Source organism: Bombina bombina, chromosome 5 (genome assembly GCF_027579735.1).
Source record: "Bombina bombina isolate aBomBom1 chromosome 5, aBomBom1.pri, whole genome shotgun sequence".
Taxonomy (NCBI): Eukaryota; Metazoa; Chordata; class Amphibia; order Anura; family Bombinatoridae; genus Bombina; species Bombina bombina.
Window position 1 is genome coordinate 1,154,395,123 of NC_069503.1, and position 23,651 is coordinate 1,154,418,773.

At 41.7% G+C, this 23,651-nt stretch overlaps 1 protein-coding gene across 1 annotated transcript in view; it reads right to left on the reverse strand.

Moving 5' to 3' along the window:
• The window catches only part of PPP1R16A (protein phosphatase 1 regulatory subunit 16A), a 315,248-nt gene extending 294,362 nt beyond the window's left edge, over nt 1-20,886 (reverse strand). Inside the window, exon 1 of the mRNA XM_053715494.1 lies at nt 20,183-20,886. Coding sequence (XP_053571469.1) covers nt 20,183-20,432 — 250 coding nt within the window. The 5' untranslated portion in view covers nt 20,433-20,886. The remainder of the gene's footprint in view (nt 1-20,182) is intronic.
• Between the last annotated feature and the right edge of the window lie 2,765 nt (nt 20,887-23,651).

The window sequence follows — 23,651 nt, forward strand, 5'->3', positions numbered from 1 at the left end:
GTCCAGGGACAGCCACCAACGGAATGAGTCTCTGGTCCTCTGATTTACTTGTATCTTCGGAGACAAGTCTGAATAGTCCCCATTCCACTGACTGAGCATGAACAGTTGTAATGGTCTTAGATGAATGCGCACAAAAGGAACTATGTCCATTGCCGCTACCATCAAACCTATCACTTCCATGCACTGCGCTATGGAAGGAAGAGGAACGGAATGAAGTATCCGACAAGAGTCTAGAAGTTTTGTTTTTCTGGCTTCTGTCAGAAAAATCCTCATTTCTAAGGAGTCTATTATAGTTCCCAAGAAGGGAACCCTCGTTGACGGAGATAGAGAACTCTTTTCCACGTTCACTTTCCATCCGTGAGATCTGAGAAAGGCCAGGACAATGTCCGTGTGAGCCTTTACTTGAGGAAGGGACGACGCTCGAATCAGAATGTCGTCCAAGTAAGGTACTACAGCAATGCCCCTTGGTCTTAGCACCGCCAGAAGGGACCCTAGTACCTATGAGAAAATCCTAGGAGCAGTGGCTAATCCGAAAGAAAACGCCACGAACTGGAAATGCTTGTCCAGGAATGCAAACCTTAGGAACCGATGATGTTCCTTGTGGATAGGAATATGTAGATACGCATCCTTGAAATCCACCTTGGTCATGAATTGACCTTCCTGGATGGAAGGAAGAAGTGTTCGAATGGTTTCCATCTTGAACGATGGAACCTTGAGAAACTTGTTCAAGATCTTGAGATCTAAGATTGGTCTGAACGTTCCCTCTTTTTTGGGAACTATGAACAGATTGGAGTAGAACCCCATCCCTTGTTCTCCTAATGGAACAGGATGAATCACTCCCATTTTTAGCAGGTCTTCTACCCAATGTAAGAATGCCTGTCTTCTTATGTGGTCTGAAGACAACTGAGACCTGTGGAACCTCCCCCTTGGAGGAAGCCCCTTGAACTCCAGAGAATAACCTTGGGAGACTATTTCTAGCGCCCAAGGATCCAGAACATCTCTTGCCCCAGCCTGAGCGAAGAGAGAGAGTCTGCCCCCCACCAGATCCGGTCCCGGATCGGGGGCCCGCATTTCATGCTGTCTTGGTAGCAGTGGCAGGTTTCCTGGCCTGCTTTCCTTTGTTCCAGCCTTGCATAGGTCTCCAGGCTGGATTGGCTTGAGAAGTATTACCTTCCTGCTTAGAGGACGTAGCCCTTGGGGCTGATCCGTTTCTGCGAAAGGGACGAAACTTAGGTTTATTTTTGGTCTTGAAAAGACCTATCCTGAGGAAGGGCGTGGCCCTTGCCCCCAGTGATATCAGAGATAATCTCTTTCAAGTCAGGGCCAAAGAGTGTTTTCCCCTTGAAAGGAATGTCAAGCAATTTGTTCTTGGAAGACGCATCCGCTGCCCAAGATTTTAACCAAAGCGCTCTGCGCCACAATAGCAAACCCAGAATTTTTTTCGCCGCTAACCTAGCCAATTGCAAGGTGGCGTCTAGGGTGAAAGAATTAGCCAATTTAAGAGCACGAATTCTGTCCATAATCTCCTCATAAGAAGAAGAATTACTAATAATCGCCTTTCCTAGCTCATCAAACTAGAAACACGCGGCTGCAGTGACAGGGACAATGCATGCAATTGGTTGTAGAAGGGAACCTTGCTGAACAAACATCTTTAGCAGACCTTCTAACTTTTTATCCATAGGATCTTGGAAAGCACAACTATCTTCTATGGGTATAGTGGCGCGCTTGTGTAGAGTAGAAACCGCCCCCTCGACCTTGGGGACTGTCTGCCATCAGTCCTTTCTGGGGTCGACTATAGGAAAACAATTTTATAAATATGGGGGGAGGTACTAAAGGTATACCGGGCCTGTCCCATTCTTTACTAACAATGTACGCCACCCGCTTGGATATAGGAAAAGCTTCGGGGGGCCCCGGGGCCTCTAAGAACTTTTCCATTTTACATAGTGGTTCTGGAATGACCAGATAATCACAATCATCCAAATTGGATAACACCTCCTTAAGCAGAGCGCGGAGATGTTCCAACTTAAATTTAAAAGTAATCACATCAGGTTCAGCTTGTTGAGAAATGTTTCCTGAATCTGAAATTTCTCCCTCAGACAAAACCTCCCTGGCCCCCTCAGACTGGTGTAGGGGCCCTTCAGAAACCATATCATCAGCGTTCTCATGCTCTACAGAATTTTCTAAAACAGAGCAGTCGCGCTTTCGCTGATAAGTGGGCATATTGGCTAAAATGTTTTTGATAGAATTATCCATTACAGCCGTTAAATGTTGCATAGTAAGGAGTATTGGCGCACTAGATGTACTAGGGGCCTCCTGTATGGGCAAGACTGGTGTAGACGAAGGAGGGGATGATGCAGTACCATGCTTACTCCCCTCACTTGAGGAATCATCTTGGGCATCATTTTTACTAAATTTTTTTATGACATAAAATACATATAGTTAAATGAGAAGGAACCTTGGTTTCCCCACAGTCAGAACACAATCTATCTGGTAGTTCAGACATGTTAAACAGGCATAAACTTAATAACAAAGCACAAAAAACGTTTTAAAATAAAACCGTTACTGTCACTTTAAATTTTAAACTAAACACACTTTATTACTGCAATTGCGAAAAAGTATGAAGGAATTGTTCAAAATTCACCAAAATTTCACCACAGTGTCTTAAAGCCTTAAAAGTATTGCACACCAAATTTGGAAGCTTTAACCCTTAAAATAACGGAACCGGAGCCGTTTTTATATTTAACCCCTTTACAGTCCCTGGAATCTGCTTTGCTGAGACCCAACCAAGCCCAAAGGGGAATACGATACCAAATGATGCCTTCAGAAAGACTTTTCTATGTATCAGAGCTCCACACACATGCAGCTGCATGCCATGCTGTCCTCAAAAACAAGTGCGCCATACCGGCGCGAAAATGAGGCTCTGACTATGATTAGGGAAAGCCCCTAAAGAATAAGGTGTCAAAAACAGTGCCTGCCGATATAATCATATCAAAATACCCAGAATAAATGATTCCTCAAGGCTAAATATGTGTTAATAATGAATCGATTTAGCCCAGAAAAAGTCTACAGTCTTAATAAGCCCTTGTGAAGCCCTTATTTACTATCTTAATAAACATGGCTTACCGGATCCCAAAGCTCTAAGCCATCTCCGTGGAGATGTTGCCTGTACAACGGCAAAGAGAATGACTGGGGTAGGCGGAGCCTAGGAGGGATCATGTGACCAGCTTTGCTGGGCTCTTTGCCATTTCCTGTTGGGGAAGAGAATATCCCACAAGTAAGGATGACGCCGTGGACCGGACACACCTATGTTGGAGAAATACTTTATATATGCACAGTATATATCAGGCAAAAACAGCAGTACAATATTTTTTAAACATGGAAGCCACAGAAAAACATAAACGCAATGAGTTTATAATATCTTTACTTAAAGGGCCATAATACCCAAATGTTTAAACACTTGAAAGTGATGCAGCATAGCTGTAAAAAGCGGACTAGAAAATATCTCCTGAACATCTCTATGTAAAAAAGAAAGATATTTTACCTCAAAAGTTCCTCAGTAGCCACCTCCCATTGTAAAGGATTCCTAAGCAGCATTTTAGTGTGTCTGTCCTGGGACAGCTTAGGGGATGAGCATCGTGCACTCTCATCTTATTTCACCAATCAGGTAAAGGAAGTTTACAATGAAATCTCATGAGAGTTAAGTCAAATCTCATGAGATCACAGTAAGAGTTCATGACCTCAGCATTGCTAATGCTGATTGGCTGCTGTTCATTTCTTCATTTATTTTGTATTTTTTTTTTACCTGCAGCTGGGAGCAGCTGAGTATAACTTTTTACACAGAACTTACTCTGCTGAGCTGAGGAAGTTGTGAGGTAAAATATCTTCCTTTTTTACATAGAGAGGCTCAGGTGATATTTTCCTGTCAGCTTTTTACAGTTATACTGCATCAGTTTCAAGTGATTTAGCTTATGAGTATTATGTCCCTTTAGTATCAAGTGATTTAGCATATGAGTATTATGTCCCTTTAACATCAAGTGATTTAGCATATGAGTATTATGTCCATTTAGTATCAAGTGATTTAGCATATGAGTATTATGTCCCTTTAACATCAAGTGATTTAGCATATGAGTATTATGTCCCTTTAGTATCAAGTGATTTAGCATATGAGTATTATGTCCCTTTAGTATCAAGTGATTTAGCATATGAGTATTATGTCCCTTTAGTATCAAGTGATTTAGCATATGAGTATTATGTCCCTTTAGTATCAAGTGATTTAGCATATGAGTATTATGTCCCTTTAGTATCAAGTGATTTAGCATATGAGTATTATGTCCCTTTAGTATCAAGTGATTTAGCATATGAGTATTATGTCCCTTTAGTATTAAGTGATTTAGCATATGAGTATTATGTCCCTTTAGTATCAAGTGATTTAGCATATGAGTATTATGTCCCTTTAGTATCAAGTGATTTAGCATATGAGTATTATGTCCCTTTAGTATCAAGTGATTTAGCATATGAGTATTATGTCCCTTTAGTATCAAGTGATTTAGCATATGAGTATTATGTCCCTTTAGTATCAAGTGATTTAGCATATGAGTATTATGCCCCTTTAGTATCAAGTGATTTAGCATATGAGTATTATGTCCCTTTAGTATCAAGTGATTTAGCTTATGAGTATTATGTCCCTTTAGTATCAAGTGATTTAGCATATGAGTATTATGTCCCTTTAGTATCAAGTGATTTAGCATATGAGTATTATGTCCCTTTAGTATCAAGTGATTTAGCATATGAGTATTATGTCCCTTTAGTATCAAGTGATTTAGCATATGAGTATTATGTCCCTTTAATATCAAATGATTTAGCATATGAGTATTATGTCCCTTTAGTATCAAGTGATTTAGCATATGAGTATTATGCCCCTTTAGTATCAAGTGATTTAGCATATGGGTATTATGTCCCTTTAGTATCAAGTGATTTAGCATATGAGTATTATGTCCCTTTAGTATCAAGTGATTTAGCATATGAGTATTATGTCCCTTTAGTATCAAGTGATTTAGCATATGAGTATTATGTCCCTTTAGTATCAAGTGATTTAGCATATGAGTATTATGTCCCTTTAGTATCAAGTGATTTAGCATATGAGTATTATGTCCCTTTAGTATCAAGTGATTTAGCATATGAGTATTATGTCCCTTTAGTATCAAGTGATTTAGCATATGAGTATTATGTCCCTTTAGTATCAAGTAATTTAGCATATGAGTATTATGTCCCTTTAATATCAAGTGATTTAGCATATGAGTATTATGTCCCTTTAATATCAAGTGATTTAGCATATGAGTATTATGTCCCTTTAATATCAAGTGATTTAGCATATGAGTATTATGTCCCTTTAGTATCAAGTGATTTAGCATATGAGTATTATGTCCCTTTAGTATTAAGTGATTTAGCATATGAGTATTATGTCCCTTTAGTATCAAGTGATTTAGCATATGAGTATTATGTCCCTTTAGTATCAAGTGATTTAGCATATGAGTATTATGTCCCTTTAGTATCAAGTGATTTAGCATATGAGTATTATGTCCCTTTAGTATCAAGTGATTTAGCATATGAGTATTATGTCCCTTTAGTATCAAGTGATTTAGCATATGAGTATTATGTCCCTTTAGTATCAAGTGATTTAGCATATGAGTATTATGTCCCTTTAGTATCAAGTGATTTAGCTTATGAGTATTATGTCCCTTTAGTATCAAGTGATTTAGCATATGAGTATTATGTCCCTTTAGTATCAAGTGATTTAGCATATGAGTATTATGTCCCTTTAGTATCAAGTGATTTAGCATATGAGTATTATGTCCCTTTAGTATCAAGTGATTTAGCATATGAGTATTATGTCCCTTTAGTATCAAGTGATTTAGCATATGAGTATTATGTCCCTTTAGTATCAAGTGATTTAGCATATGAGTATTATGTCCCTTTAGTATCAAGTGATTTAGCATATGAGTATTATGTCCCTTTAGTATCAAGTGATTTAGCATATGAGTATTATGTCCCTTTAGTATCAAGTGATTTAGCATATGAGTATTATGTCCCTTTAGTATCAAGTGATTTAGCATATGAGTATTATGTCCCTTTAATATCAAATGATTTAGCATATGAGTATTATGTCCCTTTAGTATCAAGTGATTTAGCATATGAGTATTATGTCCCTTTAGTATCAAGTGATTTAGCATATGAGTATTATGTCGCTTTAGTATCAAGTGATTTAGCTTATGAGTATTATGTCCCTTTAGTATCAAGTGATTTAGCATATGAGTATTATGTCCCTTTAGTATCAAGTGATTTAGCATATGAGTATTATGTCGCTTTAGTATCAAGTGATTTAGCTTATGAGTATTATGTCCCTTTAGTATCAAGTGATTTAGCATATGAGTATTATGTCCCTTTAGTATCAAGTGATTTAGCATATGAGTATTATGTCCCTTTAGTATCAAGTGATTTAGCATATGAGTATTATGTCCCTTTAGTATCAAGTGATTTAGCATATGAGTATTATGTCCCTTTAGTATCAAGTGATTTAGCATATGAGTATTATGTCCCTTTAGTATCAAGTGATTTAGCATATGAGTATTATGTCCCTTTAGTATCAAGTGATTTAGCATATGAGTATTATGTCCCTTTAGTATCAAGTGATTTAGCATATGAGTATTATGTCCCTTTAATATCAAGTGATTTAGCATATGAGTATTATGTCCCTTTAGTATCAAGTGATTTAGCATATGAGTATTATGTCCCTTTAGTATCAAGTGATTTAGCATATGAGTATTATGTCCCTTTAGTATCAAGTGATTTAGCATATGAGTATTATGTCCCTTTAGTATCAAGTGATTTAGCATATGAGTATTATGTCCCTTTAACATCAAGTGATTTAGCATATGAGTGTTATGTCCCTTTAGTATCAAGTGATTTAGCATATGAGTATTATGTCCCTTTAACATCAAGTGATTTAGCATATGAGTGTTATGTCCCTTTAGTATCAAGTGATTTAGCATATGAGTATTATGTCCCTTTAGTATCAAGTGATTTAGCATATGAGTATTATGTCCCTTTAGTATCAAGTGATTTAGCATATGAGTATTATGTCCCTTTAGTATCAAGTGATTTAGCAGATGAGTATTATGTCCCTTTAGTATCAAGTGATTTAGCATATGAGTATTATGCCCTTTAGTATCAAGTGATTTAGCATATGAGTATTATGTCCCTTTAGTATCAAGTGATTTAGCATATGAGTATTATGTCCCTTTAGTATCAAGTGATTTAGCATGTGAGTATTATGTCCCTTTAACATCAAGTGATTTAGCATATGAGTATTATGTCCCTTTAGTATCAAGTGATTTAGCATATGAGTATTATGTCCCTTTAACATCAAGTGATTTAGCATATGAGTATTATGTCCCTTTAATATCAAGTGATTTAGCATATGAGTATTATGTCCCTTTAGTATCAAGTGATTTAGCATATGAGTATTATGTCCCTTTAACATCAAGTGATTTAGCATATGAGTATTATGTCCCTTTAATATCAAGTGATTTAGCATATGAGTATTATGTCCCTTTAGTATCAAGTGATTTAGCAGATGAGTATTATGTCCCTTTAGTATCAAGTGATTTAGCATATGAGTATTATGCCCTTTAGTATCAAGTGATTTAGCATATGAGTATTATGTCCCTTTAGTATCAAGTGATTTAGCATATGAGTATTATGTCCCTTTAGTATCAAGTGATTTAGCATGTGAGTATTATGTCCCTTTAACATCAAGTGATTTAGCATATGAGTATTATGTCCCTTTAGTATCAAGTGATTTAGCATATGAGTATTATGTCCCTTTAACATCAAGTGATTTAGCATATGAGTATTATGTCCCTTTAATATCAAGTGATTTAGCATATGAGTATTATGTCCCTTTAACATCAAGTGATTTAGCATATGAGTATTATGTCCCTTTAACATCAAGTGATTTAGCATATGAGTATTATGTCCCTTTAGTATCAAGTGATTTAGCATATGAGTATTATGTCCCTTTAGTATCAAGTGATTTAGCATATGAGTATTATGTCCCTTTAGTATCAAGTGATTTAGCATATGAGTATTATGTCCCTTTAGTATCAAGTGATTTAGCATATGAGTATTATGTCCCTTTAGTATCAAGTGATTTAGCATATGAGTATTATGTCCCTTTAGTATCAAGTGATTTAGCATATGAGTATTATGTCCCTTTAGTATCAAGTGATTTAGCATATGAGTATTATGTCCCTTTAACATCAAGTGATTTAGCATATGAGTATTATGTCCCTTTAAATTTGTTACACCACTGTATCAGAAAAATTTAATATGCACGTGAAATCACAGGCACAAGCAGCACACCATTGTATTAGCAATATGTAATATGCACGTGACATCACAGGCACAAGCAGCAAACCATTGTATTAGCAATATGTAATATGCACGTGACATCACAGGCACAAGCAGCAAACCATTGTATTAGCAATATGTAATATGCATGTGACATCACAGGCGCAAGCAGCACACCATTGTATTAGCAATATGTAATATGCACGTGACATCACAGGCACAAGCAGCACACCATTGTATTAGCAATATGTAATATGCACGTGACATCACAGACGCAAGCAGCACACCGTTGTAATAGCAATATGTAATATGCACGTGACATTACAGGCGCAAGCTGCACACTATTATCAGCAATATGTAATATGCACGTGACATCACAGGTCAAGCAGCACACCATTGTATTAGCAATATGTAATATGCACGTGACATCACAGGCGCAAGCAGCACACCACTGTATTAGCAATATGTAATATGCACGTGACATCACAGGCACAAGCTGCACACTATTGTATTAGCAATATGTAATATGCAAGTGATATCACAGGCGCAAGCTGCACACTATTGTATTAGCAATAAGTAATATGCACGTGACATCACAGGCGCAAGCAGCACACCACTGCATTAGCAATATGTAATATGCACGTGACATCACAGGCGCAAGCAGCACACCATTGAATTAGCAATATGTAATATGCACGTGACATCACAGGCACAAGCAGCAAACCACTGTATTAGCAATATGTAATATGCACGTGACATCACAGGCGCAAGCAGCACACCATTGTATTAGCAATATGTAATATGCACGTGACATCACAGGCGCAAGCTGCACACTATTATCAGCAATATGTAATATGCACGTGATATCACAGGCGCAAGCAGAACACTATTGTATTAGCAATATGAAATATGCACGTGACATCACAGGCACAAGCAGCACACCATTGTATTAGTAATATGCACGTGACATCACAGGCGCAAGCAGCACACCACTGTATTAGCAATATGTAATATGCACGTGACATCACAGGCGCAAGCAGCACACCACTGTATTAGCAATATGTAATATGCACGTGACATCACAGGCGCAAGCAGCACACCACTGTATTAGCAATATGTAATATGCACGTGACATCACAGGCGCAAGCAGCACACCACTGTATTAGCAATATGTAATATGCATGTGACATCACAGGCGCAAGCAGCACACTATTGTATTAGCAATATGTAATATGCACGTGACATCACAGGCACAAGCAGCACACCATTGTATTAGTAATATGCACGTGACATCACAAGCGCAAGCTGCACACTACTATCAGCAATATGTAATATGCACGTGACATCACAGGCACAAGCAGCACACCACTGTATTAGCAATATGTAATATGCACGTGACATCACAGGCGCAAGCAGCACACCACTGTATTAGCAATATGTAATATGCACGTGACATCACAGGCGCAAGCAGCACACCATTGTATTAGCAATAAGTAATATGCACGTGACATCACAGGCGCAAGCAGCAAACCATTGTATTAGCAATATGTAATATGCACGTGACATCACAGGCGCAAGCAGCAAACCATTGTAGCAAGCAGCACACCATTGTATTAGCAATATGTAATATGCACGTGACATCACAGGCACAAGCAGCACACCATTGTATTAGCAATATGTAATATGCACGTGACATCACAGGTGCAAGCTGCACACTATTGTATTAGCAATATGTAATATGCACGTGACATCACAGGCGCAAGCTGCACACTATTGTATTAGCAATATGTAATATGCACGTGACATCACAGGCGCAAGCAGCACACCATTGTATTAGCAATATGTAATATGCACGTGACATCACAGGCGCAAGCAGCACACCATTGTATTAGCAATATGTAATATGCACGTGACATCACAGGCGCAAGCAGCACACCATTGTATTAGCAATATGTAATATGCACGTGACATCACAGGCACAAGCAGCACACCATTGTATTAGCAATATGTAATATGCACGTGACATCACAGACGCAAGCAGCACACCATTGTATTAGCAATATGTAATATGCACGTGACATCCCAGGCGCAAGCTGCACACCACTGTATTAGCAATATATAATATGCACGTGACATCACAGACGCAAGCAGCACACCATTGTATTAGCAATATGTAATATGCACGTGACATCACAGACGCAAGCTGCACACTACTATCAGCAATATGTAATATGCACGTGACATCACAGGCAAAAGCAGCACGCCATTGTATTAGCAATATGTAATATGCACGTGACATCACAGGCGCAAGCTGCACACTACTATCAGCAATATGTAATATGCACGTGACATCACAGGCACAAGCAGCATACCATTGTATTAGCAATATGTAATATGCACGTGACATCACAGGCGCAAGCAGCACACCACTGTATTAGCAATATGTAATATGCACGTGACATCACAGGCACAAACAGCACACCACTGTATCAGCAATATGTAATATGCACGTGACATCACAGGTGCAAGCAGCACACCATTGTATTAGCAATATGTAATATGCACGTGACATCACAGGCGCAAGCAGCACACCACTGTATTAGCAATATGTAATATGCACGTGACATCACAGGCGCAAGCAGCACACCACTGTATTAGCAATATGTAATATGCACGTGACATCACAGGCACAAACAGCACACCACGGTATTAGCAATATGAAATATGCACGTGACATCACAGACGCAAGCTGCACACCATTGTATTAGCAATATGAAATATGCACGTGACATCACAGACGCAAGCAGCACACCACTGTATTAGCAATATGTAATATGCACGTGACATCACAGGCACAAGCAGCACACCATTGTATTAGCAATATGTAATATGCACGTGACATCACAGGCAAAAGCAGCACACCATTTTATTAGCAATATGTAATATGCACGTGACATCACAGGCACAAGCTGCACACTACTATCAGCAATATGTAATATGCACGTGACATCACAGGCAAAAGCAGCACACCATTGTATTAGCAATATGTAATATGCACGTGACATCACAGGCGCAAGCAGCACATCACTGTATTAGCAATATGTAATATGCACGTGACATCACAGGCACAAACAGCACACCACTGTATCAGCAATATGTAATATGCACGTGACATCACAGGTGCAAGCAGCACACCATTGTATTAGCAATATGTAATATGCACGTGACATCACAGGCGCAAGCAGCACACCACTGTATTAGCAATATGTAATATGCACGTGACATCACAGGCGCAAGCAGCACACCACTGTATTAGCAATATGTAATATGCACGTGACATCACAGACGCAAGCTGCACACCATTGTATTAGCAATATGAAATATGCACGTGACATCACAGACGCAAGCAGCACACCACTGTATTAGCAATATGTAATATGCACGTGACATCACAGACGCAAGCAGCACACCACTGTATTAGCAATATGAAATATGCACGTGACATCACAGACGCAAGCTGCACACTATTATCAGCAATATGTAATATGCACGTGACATCACAGGTCAAGCAGCACACCATTGTATTAGCAATATGTAATATGCACGTGACATCACAGGCGCAAGCAGCACACCACTGTATTAGCAATATGTAATATGCACGTGACATCACAGGCACAAGCAGCACACCATTGTATTAGCAATATGTAATATGCACGTGACATCACAGGTCAAGCAGCACACCATTGTATTAGCAATATGTAATATGCACGTGACATCACAGGCGCAAGCTGCACACTATTGTATTAGCAATATGTAATATGCCCGTGACATCACAGGCACAAGCAGCAAACCATTGTATTAGCAATATGTAATATGCACGTGACATCACAGGCGCAAGCAGCACACCATTGTATTAGCAATATGTAATATGCACGTGACATCACAGGCGCAAGCTGCACACTACTATCAGCAATATGTAATATGCACGTGACATCACAGGCAAAAGCAGCACACCATTGTATTAGCAATATGTAATATGCACGTGACATCACAGGCGCAAGCTGCACACTATTATCAGCAATATGTAATATGCACAGGCGCAAGCAGAACACTATTGTATTAGCAATATGTAATATGCACGTGACATCACAGGAGCAAGCTGCACACTATTATCAGCAATATGTAATATGCACGTGACATCACGGGCACAAGCAGCACACCATTGTATTAGCAATATGTAATATGCACGTGACATCAGAGGCAAAAGCAGCACACCATTGTATTAGCAATATGTAATATGCACGTGACATCACAGGCGCAAGCTGCACACTATTATCAGCAATATGTAATATGCACAGGCGCAAGCAGAACACTATTGTATTAGCAATATGTAATATGCACGTGACATCACAGGCGCAAGCAGCACACCATTGTATTAGCAATATGTAATATGCACGTGACATCACGGGCACAAGCAGCACACCATTGTATTAGCAATATGTAATATGCACGTGACATCAGAGGCGCAAGCAGCACATCACTGTATTAGCAATATGTAAAATGCACGTGACATCACAGGAGCAAGCAGCACACCACTGTATTAGCAATATGTAAATTGCACGTGACATCACAGGCGCAAGCAGCACACCATTATATTAGCAATATGTAATATGCACGTGACATCACAGGAGCAAGCTGCACACTATTATCAGCAATATGTAATATGCACGTGACATCACAGGTACAAGCAGCACACCATTGTATTAGCAATATGTAATATGCACGTGACATCACGGGCACAAGCAGCACACCATTGTATTAGCAATATGTAATATGCACGTGACATCACAGGCGCAAGCAGCACATCACTGTATTAGCAATATGTAAAATGCACGTGACATCACAGGCGCAAGCAGCACACCACTGTATTAGCAATATGTAATATGCACGTGACATCACAGGCGCAAGCAGCACACCATTGTATTAGCAATATGTAATATGCACGTGACATCACAAGCGCAAGCTGCACACTACTATCAGCAATATGTAATATGCACGTGACATCACAGGCACAAGCAGCACACCACTGTATTAGCAATATGTAATATGCACGTGACATCACAGGCGCAAGCAGCACACCACTGTATTAGCAATATGTAATATGCACGTGACATCACAGGCGCAAGCAGCACACCATTGTATTAGCAATAAGTAATATACACGTGACATCACAGGCGCAAGCAGCAAACCATTGTATTAGCAATATGTAATATGCACGTGACATCACAGGCACAAGCAGCAAACCATTGTATTAGCAATATGTAATATGCACGTGACATCACAGCCACAAACAGCACACCATTGTATTAGCAATATGTAATATGCACGTGACATCACAGGCACAAGCAGCACACCAATGTATTAGCAATATGTAATATGCACGTGACATCACAGACGCAAGCAGCACACCATTGTATTAGCAATATGTAATATGCACGTGACATCCCAGGCGCAAGCAGCACACCATTGTATTAGCAATATGTAATATGCACGTGACATCCCAGGCGCAAGCTGCACACCACTGTATTAGCAATATATAATATGCACGTGACATCACAGACGCAAGCAGCACACCATTGTATTAGCAATATGTAATATGCACGTGACATCACAGGAGCAAGCAGCACACCATTGTATTAGCAATATGTAATATGCACGTGACATCACAGACGCAAGCTGCACACTACTATCAGCAATATGTAATATGCACGTGACATCACAGGCAAAAGCAGCACACCATTGTATTAGCAATATGTAATATGCACGTGACATCACAGGCGCAAGCTGCACACTACTATCAGCAATATGTAATATGCACGTGACATCACAGGCAAAAGCAGCACACCATTGTATTAGCAATATGTAATATGCACGTGACATCACAGACGCAAGCAGCACACCATTGTATTAGCAATATGTAATATGCACGTGACATCACAGGCACAAGCAGCATACCATTGTATTAGCAATATGTAATATGCACGTGACATCACAGGCGCAAGCAGCACACCACTGTATTAGCAATATGTAATATGCACGTGACATCACAGGCACAAACAGCACACCACTGTATCAGCAATATGTAATATGCACGTGACATCACAGACGCAAGCAGCACACCATTGTATTAGCAATATGTAATATGCACGTGACATCACAGACGCAAGCAGCACACCATTGTATTAGCAATATGTAATATGCACGTGACATCACAGACGCAAGCAGCACACCATTGTATTAGCAATATGTAATATGCACGTGACATCACAGCCGCAAGCAGCACACCACTGTATTAGCAATATGTAATATGCACGTGACATCACAGACGCAAGCAGCACACCATTGTATTAGCAATATGTAATATGCACGTGACATCACAGACACAAGCAGCACACTACTATCAGCAATATGTAATATGCACGTGACATCACAGGCAAAAGCAGCACACCATTGTATTAGCAATATGTAATATGCACGTGACATCACAGGCACAAGCTGCACACTATTATCAGCAATATGTAATATGCACGTGACATCACAGGCGCAAGCTGCACACTATTATCAGCAATATGTAATATGCACGTGACATCACAGGTGCAAGCAGCACACCATTGTATTAGCAATATGTAATATGCACATGACATCACAGGCACAAACAGCACACCATTGTATTAGCAATATGTAATATGCACGTGACATCACAGGCACAAGCAGAACACTATTGTATTAGCAATATGAAATATGCACGTGACATCACAGGCACAAGCAGCACACCATTGTATTAGTAATATGTAATATGCACGTGACATCACAGGCGCAAGCAGCACACTATTGTATTAGCAATATGTAATATGCACGTGACATCACAGGCGCAAGCTACACACTATTATCAGCAATATGTAATATGCACGTGACATCACAGGTACAAGCAGCACACCATTGTATTAGCAATATGTAATATGCACGTGACATCACAGGCACAAGCAGCACACCATTGTATTAGTAATATGCACGTGACATCACAGGCGCAAGCAGCACACCACTGTATTAGTAATATGCACGTGACATCACAGGCGCAAGCAGCACACCACTGTATTAGCAATATGTAATATGCACGTGACATCACAGGCGCAAGCAGCACACCATTGTATTAGCAATATGTAATATGCACGTGACATCACAAGCGCAAGCTTCACGCTACTATCAGCAATATGTAATATGCACGTGACATCACAGGCGCAAGCAGCACACCACTGTATTAGTAATATGCACGTGACATCACAGGCGCAAGCAGCACACCACTGTATTAGCAATATGTAATATGCACGTGACATCACAGGCGCAAGCAGCACACCATTGTATTAGCAATATGTAATATGCACGTGACATCACAAGCGCAAGCTTCACGCTACTATCAGCAATATGTAATATGCACGTGACATCACAGGCGCAAGCAGCACACCATTGTATTAGCAATAAGTAATATGCACGTGACATCACAGGCGCAAGCAGCACACCATTGTATTAGCAATAAGTAATATGCACGTGACATCACAGGCGCAAGCAGCAAACCATTGTATTAGCAATATGTAATATGCACGTGACATCACAGGCACAAGCAGCAAACCATTGTATTAGCAATATGTAATATGCACGTGATATCACAGCCACAAGCAGCACACCATTGTATTAAGAATATGTAATATGCACGTGACATCACAGACGCAAGCAGCACACCATTGTATTAGCAATATGTAATATGCACGTGACATCCCAGGCGCAAGCTGCACACCACTGTATTAGCAATATATAATATGCACGTGACATTACAGGCACAAGCAGCACACCATTGTATTAGCAATATGTAATATGCACGTGACATCACAGGCACAAGCAGCACACCATTGTATTAGCAATATGTAATATGCACGTGACATCACAGGCACAAGCAGCACACCATTGTATTAGCAATATGTAATATGCACGTGACATCACAGACGCAAGCAGCACACCATTGTATTAGCAATATGTAATATGCACGTGACATCCCAGGCGCAAGCTGCACACCACTGTATTAGCAATATATAATATGCACGTGACATCACAGACGCAAGCAGCACACCATTGTATTAGCAATATGTAATATGCACGTGACATCACAGGCGCAAGCTGCACACTACTATCAGCAATATGTAATATGCACGTGACATCACAGGCAAAAGCAGCACACCATTGTATTAGCAATATGTAATATGCACGTGACATCACAGGCGCAAGCTGCACACTACTATCAGCAATATGTAATATGCACGTGACATCACAGGCAAAAGCAGCACACCATTGTATTAGCAATATGTAATATGCACGTGACATCACAGACGCAAGCAGCACACCATTGTATTAGCAATATGTAATATGCACGTGACATCACAGGCACAAGCAGCATACCATTGTATTAGCAATATGTAATATGCACGTGACATCACAGGCGCAAGCAGCACACCACTGTATCAGCAATATGTAATATGCACGTGACATCACAGGCACAAACAGCACACCACTGTATCAGCAATATGTAATATGCACGTGACATCACAGGTGCAAGCAGCACACCATTGTATTAGCAAGATGTAATATGCACGTGACATCACAGGCGCAAGCAGCACACCATTGTATTAGCAAGATGTAATATGCACGTGACATCACAGGCGCAAGCAGCACACCACTGTATTAGCAATATGTAATATGCACGTGACATCACAGGCGCAAGCAGCACACCACTGTATTAGCAATATGTAATATGCACGTGACATCACAGGCGCAAGCAGCACACCAATGTATTAGCAATATGTAATATGCACGTGACATCACAGGCACAAACAGCACACCACTGTATTAGCAATATGAAATATGCACGTGACATCACAGACGCAAGCAGCACACCACTGTATTAGCAATATGTAATATGCACGTGACATCACAGGCACAAACAGCACACCACTGTATTAGCAATATGAAATATGCACGTGACATCACAGACGCAAGCAGCACACCACTGTATTAGCAATATGTAATATGCACGTGACATCACAGACGCAAGCAGCACACCACTGTATTAGCAATATGTAATATGCACGTGACATCACAGGCGCAAGCTGCACACCACTGTATTAGCAATATGAAATATGCACGTGACATCACAGACGCAAGCAGCACACCACTGTATTAGCAATATGAAATATGCACGTGACATCACAGACGCAAGCAGCACACCACTGTATTAGCAATATTTAATATGCACGTGACATCACAGGCACAAACAGCACACCACTGTATTAGCAATATATAATATGCACGTGACATCACAGGCGCAAGCAGCACACTATTGTATTAGCAATATGAAATATGCATGTGACATCACAGGCGCAAGCAGCACACTATTGTATTAGCAATATGTAATATGCACGTGACATCACAGGCGCAAGCTGCACACTATTATCAGCAATATGTAATATGCACGTGACATCACAGGTACAAGCAGCACACCATTGTATTAGCAATATGTAATATGCACGTGACATCACAGGCACAAGCAGCACACCATTGTATTAGCAATATGTAATATGCACGTGACATCACAGGCGCAAGCAGCACACCACTGTATTAGCAATATGTAATATGCACGTGACATCACAGGCGCAAGCAGCACACCACTGTATTAGCAATATGTAATATGCACGTGACATCACAGGAGCAAGCAGCACACCATTGTATTAGCAATATGTAATATGCACGTGACATCACAAGCGCAAGCTGCACACTACTATCAGCAATATGTAATATGCACGTGACATCACAGGCACAAGCAGCACACCACTGTATTAGCAATATGTAATATGCACGTGACATCACAGGCGCAAGCAGCACACCACTGTATTAGCAATATGTAATATGCACGTGACATCACAGGCGCAAGCAGCACACCACTGTATTAGCAATATGTAATATGCACGTGACATCACAGGCGCAAGCAGCACACCATTGTATTAGCAATATGTAATATGCACGTGACATCACAGGCACAAGCAGCACACCATTGTATTAGCAATATGTAATATGCACGTGACATCACAGGCGCAAGCAGCACACCATTGTATTAGCAATATGTAATATGCACGTGACATCACAGGCGCAAGCAGCACACCATTGTATTAGCAATATGTAATATGCACGTGACATCACAAGCACAAGCAGCACACCACTGTATTAGCAATATGTAATATGCACGTGACATCACAGGCGCAAGCAGCACACTATTGTATTAGCAATATGTAATATGCACGTGACATCACATGCGCAAGCTGCACACCATTGTATTAGCAATATGTAATATGCACGTGACATCACAGGCACAAGCAGCACACCATTGTATTAGCAATATGTAATATGCACGTGACATCACAGGCGCAAGCAGCACACCATTGTATTAGCAATATGTAATATGCACGTGACATCACAGGCACAAGCAGCACACCACTGTATTAGCAATATGTAATATGCACGTGACATCACAGGCGCAAGCAGCACACTATTGTATTAGCAATATGTAATATGCACGTGACATCACAGGCGCAAGCTGCACACTATTGTATTAGCAATATGTAATATGCACGTGACATCACAGGCACAAGCAGCACACCACTGTATTAGCAATATGTAATATGCACGTGACATCACAGGCACAAGCAGCACACCATTGTATTAGCAATATGTAATATGCACGTGACATCACAGGCACAAGCAGCACACCATTGTATTAGCAATATGTAATATGCACGTGACATCACAGGCACAAGCAGCACACCATTGTATTAGCAATATGTAATATGCACGTGACATCACAGGCACAAGCAGCACACCATTGTATTAGCAGAATGTTGAATGCCCACTCAGGGACCAAGGGTTTAAGAGATACAAGAGGTTATGCGCTGAAATGCTCAGTGCATTCTGGGAACAGCACCACACTAATGTAAAATCACCCTAATGAAAAAGTAAATATTTTATTTTTTAACAAACATCTTTCTTTTACTGTTTATCTAAGGGGTTAAAAATGTAGACAATGTTGTGCTAATCTGCAGATGAGGGTACAGCTGGTGAGCCAAGGAGAACAGGCATATGTGGGTATGCTGCAGTCACTGACTGTGATCTCATATGGAGAGGGGGGGTCAGGAGTGCAGTGCTGACCCCTTAACCCTTTTATAGGAGTAAAACACACAGTAATAGACAGGAACGACTTTAGGTTACAGTAGTAGGTCCCTATAATATCTAATAAACTGCCCCCCATACTGAGGGTCACTGTCTTTAGGTAATTAACATACAATCATGTGAAATGACTCAGCCATGTAACACTGTTAAAGTTTAACCCTGAAGTTCCCTGTACTTGCAGTAACGTGTTAGGACACCCTTTATATTGGAATAAACACATCACTGTCACTAGGACACTCTATATACACAGGAATCTGCATCTGGGCTCCCAGAGAGGGCAACAGAAGAGGCAAGAAATCATTAGCAGTATTACATGCAGTAGTAGATACATGGCAGAGCCTCCCAGACAGACAAATACACTGATGAACCCCTGGGGTATATGGTAGGCACTTTAGGTAGGCATGACTAAGGGCAGACTACATGACAGTGTATACTAAGATTTTGTTACCTTCTTGGGCATCATTGCGTGCGGCTGCCTCCAGGAGGGTGACATTTTGGGGGAAAGTCACTTTCCTCTCCTCCTTGCTGCCTTGAGACTTCTTTCTCACCTTGGCCTTTTTGCTCTGCCCATCCTTCTCGAACTGTGCCCACTTTTTGAGCTGCTGCCCCCTCCGCTTCTGGGCATGCTTCAGTCTCTCCTGGGTGCTCATCTGGCTGACAGCTGGCATCTCTGACAGCAGCTCCTGGTGTTCTGCCATTGCCCAAGTTCTGAAAGAAAACTGTCAGCAAGAATGGGGGTTCCCCAGTGTGGGCAGAGGGGCACAATATGAGGGTGACAGCAGAGGAATCAGCATGGCACCCTGGGCAAATAAGTCATTGGACAGTGTCCTCCACTCCATTCAGATAACACAGGGCAAGGTGTGCCAACCCTGTGCCCACACAGCTAGTGAGCCTTGCTGGCCATGGCATCTCCCTGTATTGGGTGACCCAGGGGCACCAGATAAGAATTAGCAGATAAAGTGGCACAAAGTGTCCGTGGGTGTCATTGGGAGCTCAGCAGTCCCGGCTGTGACAAGTGCCCGGCAGGTAAGTACTTCCCCGGGTGTGTTTGTTCCTCTAGTCCGGATCTGCCGCCCGGTAGGGTTGGTTCAGATGGCACCGGTGGTCACTGCTCTGTGCCCGGTCAGGTGGTGCGGGGAACCGAGGCTCTCACTGTCAGTACAACCGCCTGTTGCTGGGCGCTCTCTGCCTCCCTCCCTCTCTCCTCCTCCTCCTCCCCGGCTCCCCTCCCCCTGGCTCCGGATGACACTGCTGGGAAAGCTGAGCCCTTCCTGTAGCTGCCCCTCTCCTGCTCACACCAACCAGGAAGCACCGCAACCAGCCGTGCCAGGAGCAGACTGGCAAGGGATGGGTGACCAGGCTGTGTGCCTACCTGCTTCCTAACCCCTAATGTGTACTCCCCCTATGGTAACCTACCCCTAATGTGTACTCCCCTCTATGGTACCTACCCCTAATGTGTACTCCCCCTATGGTACCTACCCCTCATGTGTACTCCTCCTATGGTAACCTACCCCTAATGTGTACTCCCCTCTATGGTACCTACCCCTAATGTGTACTCCCCCTATGGTAGGTACCCCTCATGTGTACTCCCCCCTATGGTAACCTACCCCTCATGTGTACTCCCCCCTATGGTAACCTACCCCTAATGTGTACTCCCCCTATAGTAACTACCCCTAATGTGTACTCCCCTCTATGGTAACCTACCCCTCATGTGTACTCCCCCTATAGTACCTACCCCTAATGTGTACTCCCCTCTATGGTAACCTACCCCTCATGTGTATTCCCCCTATATTACCTACCCCTAATGTGTACTCCCCTCTATGGTAACCTACCCCTCATGTGTACTCCCCCCTATGGTAACCTACCCCTAATGTGTACTCCCCCTATGGTACCTACCCCTCATGTGTACTCCCCCTATGGAGGGTATCAGCCCCTATATAGCACAGCTAGGGTATCAGCCCCTATATAGCACCGCTAGGGTATCAGCCCCTATATAGCACAGCTAGAGTTTCAGCCCCTATATAGCACAGCTAGACTATCAGCCCCTATATAGCACAGCTAGAGTATCAGCCCCTATATAGCGCAGCTAGAGTATCAGCCCCTATATAGCACAGCTAGAGTATCAGCCCCTATATAGCGCAGCTAGGGTATCAGCCAATATATAGCGCAGCTAGGGTATCAGTCCCTATATAGTGCAGCTACAGTATCAGCCCCTATATAGAACAGCTAGGGTATCAGCCCCTATATATAGCACAGCTAGAGTATCAGCCCCTATATAGAACAGCTAGGGTATCAGCCCCTATATAGAACAGCTAGGGTATCAGCCCCTATAAAGCACAGCTAGAGTATCAGCCCCTATATAGCGCAGCTAGAGTATCAGCCCCTATATAGAACAGCTAGGGTATCAGCCCCTATATAACAGAGCTAGGATATCAGCCCCTATATAGCACAGCTAAAGTGTCAGCCCCTATATAACACAGCTAGAGTATCAGCCCCTATATAGCGCAGCTAGAGTATCAGCCCCTATATAGCACAGCTAGAGTATCAGCCCCTATATAGCGCAGCTAGAGTATCAGCCCCTATATAGCAAAGCTGGAGTATCAGCCCCAATATAGCACAATTAGAGTATCAGCCCCTATATAGCGCAGCTAGAGTATCAGCCCCTATATAGCACAGCTAGAGTATCAGCCCATTTATTGCACAGCTAGAGTATCAGCCCCAATATAGCACAGCTAGGGTATCAGCCCCTATATAGCACAGCTAGGGTATCAGCCCCTATATAGCACAGCTAGAGTATCAGCCCCTATATAGCACAGCTAGGGTATCAGCCCCTATATAGCACAGCTAGATTATCAGAACCTATACAGCACAGCTAGAATATCAGCCCCTATATAGCACAGCTAGATTATCAGAACCTATACAGCACAGCTAGAATATCAGCCCCTATATAGCACAGCTAGAGTATCAGCCCCTATATAACACAGCTAGAGTATCAGCCCCTATATAACACAGCTAGAGTATCAGCCCCTATATAGCTACCTACCCCTCATGTGTATTCCCCCTATATTACCTACACCTAATGTGTACTCCCTCTATGGTAACCTACCCCTCATGTGTACTCCCCCCTATGGTAACCTACCCCTAATGTGTACTCCCCCTATGGTACCTACCCCTCATGTGTACTCCCCCTATGGAGGGTATCAGCCCCTATATAGCACAGCTAGGGTATCAGCCCCTATATAGCACCGCTAGGGTATCAGCCCCTATATAGCACAGCTAGAGTTTCAGCCCCTATATAGCACAGCTAGACTATCAGCCCCTATATAACACAGCTAGAGTATCAGCCCCTATATAGCGCAGCTAGAGTATCAGCCCCTATATAGCACAGCTAGAGTATCAGCCCCTATATAGCGCAGCTAGGGTATCAGCCAATATATAGCGCAGCTAGGGTATCAGTCCCTATATAGTGCAGCTAGAGTATCAGCCCCTATATAGAACAGCTAGGGTATCAGCCCCTATATATAGCACAGCTAGAGTATCAGCCCCTATATAGAACAGCTAGGGTATCAGCCCCTATATAGAACAGCTAGGGTATCAGCCCCTATAAAGCACAGCTAGAGTATCAGCCCCTATATAGCGCAGCTAGAGTATCAGCCCCTATATAGCGCAGCTAGAGTATCAGCCCCTATATAGAACAGCTAGGGTATCAGCCCCTATATAACAGAGCTAGGATATCAGCCCCTATATAGCACAGCTAAAGTGTCAGCCCCTATATAACACAGCTAGAGTATCAGCCCCTATATAGCGCAGCTAGAGTATCAGCCCCTATATAGCACAGCTAGAGTATCAGCCCCTATATAGCGCAGCTAGAGTATCAGCCCCTATATAGCAAAGCTGGAGTATCAGCCCCAATATAG